Raw genomic sequence first — 4,347 nt, forward strand, 5'->3', positions numbered from 1 at the left:
GAGAGAACAATTGAAATTTTCATTGATTTCAATCAAATAAATATTTTAAATATTAATAAAATTTAGAAGTGGGACTTAGGAAGCTTTTTACTAATAGACCAAACAAAGGTAAGAATAAAAAGAAATAGGAATATTAAGATGATTGGATGATAATAGTAGCCGACTATGGTGACCAAAGGGCAAATACAAATATACAACATCCGAGTGATTCCCAAGCACTCTCCTTCACATTTTCCTTTTGTAAATCCAATGCCTTCTTTTTAGCCTTTCATTGTCACTTCCTCCATCAATACCCTTCTTGGTTTTGGAGAAGATCACCCATTCCAGAGTATCTTTTGTTTTTACACAGATTTTCATTTTTCTTTTACATTACCTAGGCTGTATGTATACACTTTTTGCTGTATAAGATGAACCTGTTTTAAATAAATAAAAATTGGGGTTATATTTCTGTTCCTAGAAATGAAAATGAGTGTTTCTTTAATGGAATTGGATTAATTGTTTGATAGAGATCTCCACTAATCTATTGGGAAATTTGTAATGATTTTATTGTGTTTTAAAATTATGTCATAAAGTATAAGAACTTGTTGGGAGACTACGACATGGCCGTGTTTAAAGAAACTCGTGATTTAACACCAACATTTTTATCACAACAAAATAAAGAAAACCCAACCAACACCCCTCCCCCCCCCAATCAATTAGGTTAGTGATGATATATCTTCCACTTTCTTTTCTCTTCTCTATTTTGATAAGCAAAAAAATATTCAAAATTGAAATTAGGTGATTTTTCTTGAAATCCAAATCAAACTCTCTTAATATAATTGAAATTCAAAGTTGGCTGAGTTTTTAACTATCTCTCAATCGGGGGAAAAATATAAAATATTGACAAGTAAAAGTTGAAAATGGCTGGGAAAATAAAAATGGAAAAAATAGAGGGAAAATGAAAAAGAAAGGCTGACGAAAAAACAGATGGATGGGCCATCTATAAACAAACATAACCAATCCCAGCGGCAGCGGTAGCGGCAGAGACCTGCAGTCCCCTCTACTGCTCTGCCCTCACCAACTTTCAACTTACTACTTAATACATATATATGTATATATTCCTTTTACCAATGTTAATCTTTTTCCTAATTGAATGGGTTTTAATTAAAAATGTTATTATTAATTAGTGATTTAATTAGGAATAACAATAAAGAGGAAAAGAGTATTAAGTGGGAAGTGTGAAATTGAAATGAAAGACAAACAGGAGAGGGTGAGAGTGAGAAGAAAAGCCAAACCCCACGCGAAGATCAAGCGAAAGCAAAGCCCACCAAAAAAACAAAAGAAAAAAAGAAAGAAAGAAAGAGCAGAATAAGGTGTCTCTCTCTTGGACTGATTCTTTTTCATTTCCATTTCAATCTCTCTTCTCCCTATATATCAAAAGAAAAGAAACCATATCAAACAAAGGCAAAGGCAAAGGCAAAGGCAAAATGTTGTTGGTGAGAAACCAAATTAAAGAACCAAGAAAATTAGAAGAAGGGTGATCTATTCTCTTGTTGTTGATCAGCTTTTATCATCCATTCTTTGATTGCTTCATTCATTCTTTCTTTCTTTCTTATCTTCTTCAAACTTGATTGCTTTCCCTTCACAATCACATTGCTGTAATGGCCGTTCAAGCTCAGTATCCCTCCAATGTCCTCCTCTTAAACAGGTTTGTCTTTTTATCTCTCTGCCTCTTCATCATGATTTCTCATCTATTTATTTATCTTTTCTGGGGTATGTTTTTTTTATAGAAGTGGACAAGAAGGGCATGAGTTTTCGTTGCAACAACAAGGGGGAGGGGTTTATATTGATCAATCCCATATGTTCTTTGACAGCAACAACAACAATAATAATCCAAGGAAAAGAGGAAGAGAAATGGCAGCGGTAGCAACAACAGCGCCCATGAATTCATTTTCTTTGCAAACGCAACCGCCTCAATTCATAGAGCTTTCTCAACTCCAAAGACCAAATGTAATCTCCACCGGGCTCCGCTTATCTTTTGGCGACCAACAACACTTGCACCAAAACCAAAACCAAAACCAAAACCAAAGTTATGAACACCAACATCAAAATCTCGTTTCCAGCTCCACTGATTTTCTGTCTATAACATCTGATGAATTGGCTACCCAAATCAAACGCCAGAGAGAAGAGCTAGACCAATTTCTTCATGCCCAGGTACCAGATTTTTCTTTCTTGAATTGGTTTTCTTTTGTTAGGGAAAAATGTAGTGACATTTTATTTTTTGGGGGGGTTCGTTTGTTATGGATTAAAGGGGGAGGCATTGCGGCGTACGTTAGCGGAGAAAAGGCATAGGCACTTCCGTGCGCTACTGGGGGCAGCGGAAGAATCGGTGGCGAGGAGATTAAGGGATAAAGAAGCGGAAGTTGAGAAAGCAAAGCGGCGGAACGCAGAGTTGGAGGCACGCGTGGCGCAACTTAACGTGGAGGCGCAGGTTTGGCAGGCGAAAGCCAGGGCACAGGAGGCTACGGCGGCTTCATTACAAGCGCAGCTTCAACAGGCTATAATGAGCGGAGGGGCTGCCGCCTCGATGCACGACAGCAGGAGAGGGGAGGAGGGGGTGAAGTGCGGTGAAGGGCAAGCGGTGGACGCCGAGTCGGCTTACGTGGACCCGGACCGGGTGGTGGCTTCATGGGGTCCGGCATGCAAGGCGTGTCGGAAACGTCTGGCGTCGGTGGTGCTGCTGCCGTGTCGGCATCTATGCTTGTGTACAGAGTGTGATCGAGTGACGCAAGCCTGCCCGCTTTGCCTCACCGCCAGGAATTCTAGCGTCGAGGCTTTTCTTTCTTGAATTTTTTTTTTAAAGTCCAGATTAAAGAAAAGGGGAAAAACAATTTGGAAAAAAGAAAGAAAATCAAATAGTATAAACCTTGATTATAATAATAAGTTTTATATTTGGTTCATAAAGAAATTTCAACAAATCAAGATAAACTTTTTGTATATGAACAAATGGTAGAACAAGTTCAGAGGTTATACACTAATTTCGTCTGAGAAATTATTGAAACTAAAATATTAGCATAATTTATTCATAAACGAAAAGAATATTAAAAATGTCAATAACCATTACTTCAACTATTTTCTTTAAATAATTGCTTACAAAAAATTTTACATTGTAAATTCATGTTCTCTTTCATTATTCTTCAATATGTTGGGAACACGAAACATTAAGAAGTCTAAACGCAAATGAGTAAAATGTATAAATAATAAGGTTAAATTCTGGGTAAGATGAATTGGTCATTTTTCTGCTCTGTACTTTATGAATTTTAAATTTTAAATTTTAAGTTATGTTTTTTTCTAAAAAAGGTTATGCAACAAATAAATTATCACATGTGTAATGCAATGTCTAGGCGAAGGGAAGTAAAAGACTTTGGTATTTGGTTTATTCGACTTTTTTAAATTCAAAAATTTAACTCGATTCGAACTCAAAATACGAAAAAAAATGCGAGTTGATTCAATTAATTTGAAATTCGAACTTTTTTTCGAGTCAAATCAAATTTTGCTTATTCCTGACTATATCACCTTGCCATTGGATTAAGATCTACATATTACTTAAAAAAGGACTATAAACTAATTTAAAGGTGGTAGTTTACATCAAGGCTAAAACTTTGAAGTTCAAAAAGTATAGGGACTAAGAATGATCGAATCAGATAACATGGACTGAATCTAGAATCTTATGCATAGTACAAACTAATGATAGAATTTAACCAAATGAATTGAGCTACTACTGTTTCAGTCAAGACTAAAATCAATCAATTCAAAAAATACATGGACTAACATTGACCAAATTAGAGTACAGGGATTAAATTTATAATTTCTACAAAAAATAGGGACTAATAGTAAAATTTTACCAAACAATAACATATGATTCAAAATTGAAGCACAATCGTGGATAAATCACTGTAGTACGTGGGAGTGGCATTTGGATGGGCGATTGGGTGGGTTGCGGTGTGTTTAGTTTACTTTTTGTCTCACGCTATATTATCGCTACAGTGTCTAATCTCACCGCCACCGTTGTTTTTACACTAACCGCAGGTAAATACACCGCCCATCCAAACTCACATTAAGTTCGAGTCCGATGCCACCAGTCCTTCAAATTTGTTGTAATAAAAAAAGATTAAAATCTACAATTAGATCATCTAGCATAAGTAATTCGTAGATTTAGTATTTATTCTTTAATATTATTAATTTTTGTCCATATATTTTTCTAATAATAGCAGTTAAATTTATTAAATTGAATTATACTATTTTTAAAATATTATGCTACAAATTTATTGTCATATATGTAATGATATGTTAAGTTGTCATTTTCAC

General features: G+C 35.2%; 1 protein-coding gene across 2 annotated transcripts; it reads left to right on the top strand.

The window, feature by feature from the left end:
• The first annotated feature begins 704 nt into the window (after positions 1–704).
• LOC121224306 (E3 ubiquitin-protein ligase BOI) lies at positions 705–2,939 on the top strand. 2 transcript variants are annotated; one of them, XM_041107346.1, is made up of 3 exons: positions 705–1,687; positions 1,770–2,193; positions 2,291–2,939. In XM_041107346.1, exons 1-3 carry the CDS (start codon positions 1,641–1,643, stop codon positions 2,825–2,827), a joined length of 1,008 nt encoding a protein of 335 aa, XP_040963280.1. In that variant the 5' UTR covers positions 705–1,640; the 3' UTR covers positions 2,828–2,939. The 2 variants fall into 2 exon arrangements, with proteins under 2 accessions (XP_040963280.1, XP_040963281.1); XM_041107347.1 differs by having other exon boundaries at positions 1,773–2,193.
• The last annotated feature ends 1,408 nt before the right edge of the window (positions 2,940–4,347 follow it).

The sequence above is a fragment of the Gossypium hirsutum genome, chromosome D12 (assembly GCF_007990345.1).
Source record: "Gossypium hirsutum isolate 1008001.06 chromosome D12, Gossypium_hirsutum_v2.1, whole genome shotgun sequence".
In the NCBI taxonomy this organism is placed as follows: Eukaryota; Viridiplantae; Streptophyta; class Magnoliopsida; order Malvales; family Malvaceae; genus Gossypium; species Gossypium hirsutum.

Coding starts and splice junctions, on each gene's coding strand:
- LOC121224306 (XM_041107346.1), top strand. CDS start 1,641: ATGGCCGTTCAAGCTCAGTATCCCTCCAATGTCCTCCTCTTAAACAG. Junction 1,688..1,769: donor AATGTCCTCCTCTTAAACAG/GTTTGTCTTTTT, acceptor TTTTTTTTATAG/AAGTGGACAAGAAGGGCATG. Junction 2,194..2,290: donor ACCAATTTCTTCATGCCCAG/GTACCAGATTTT, acceptor TATGGATTAAAG/GGGGAGGCATTGCGGCGTAC.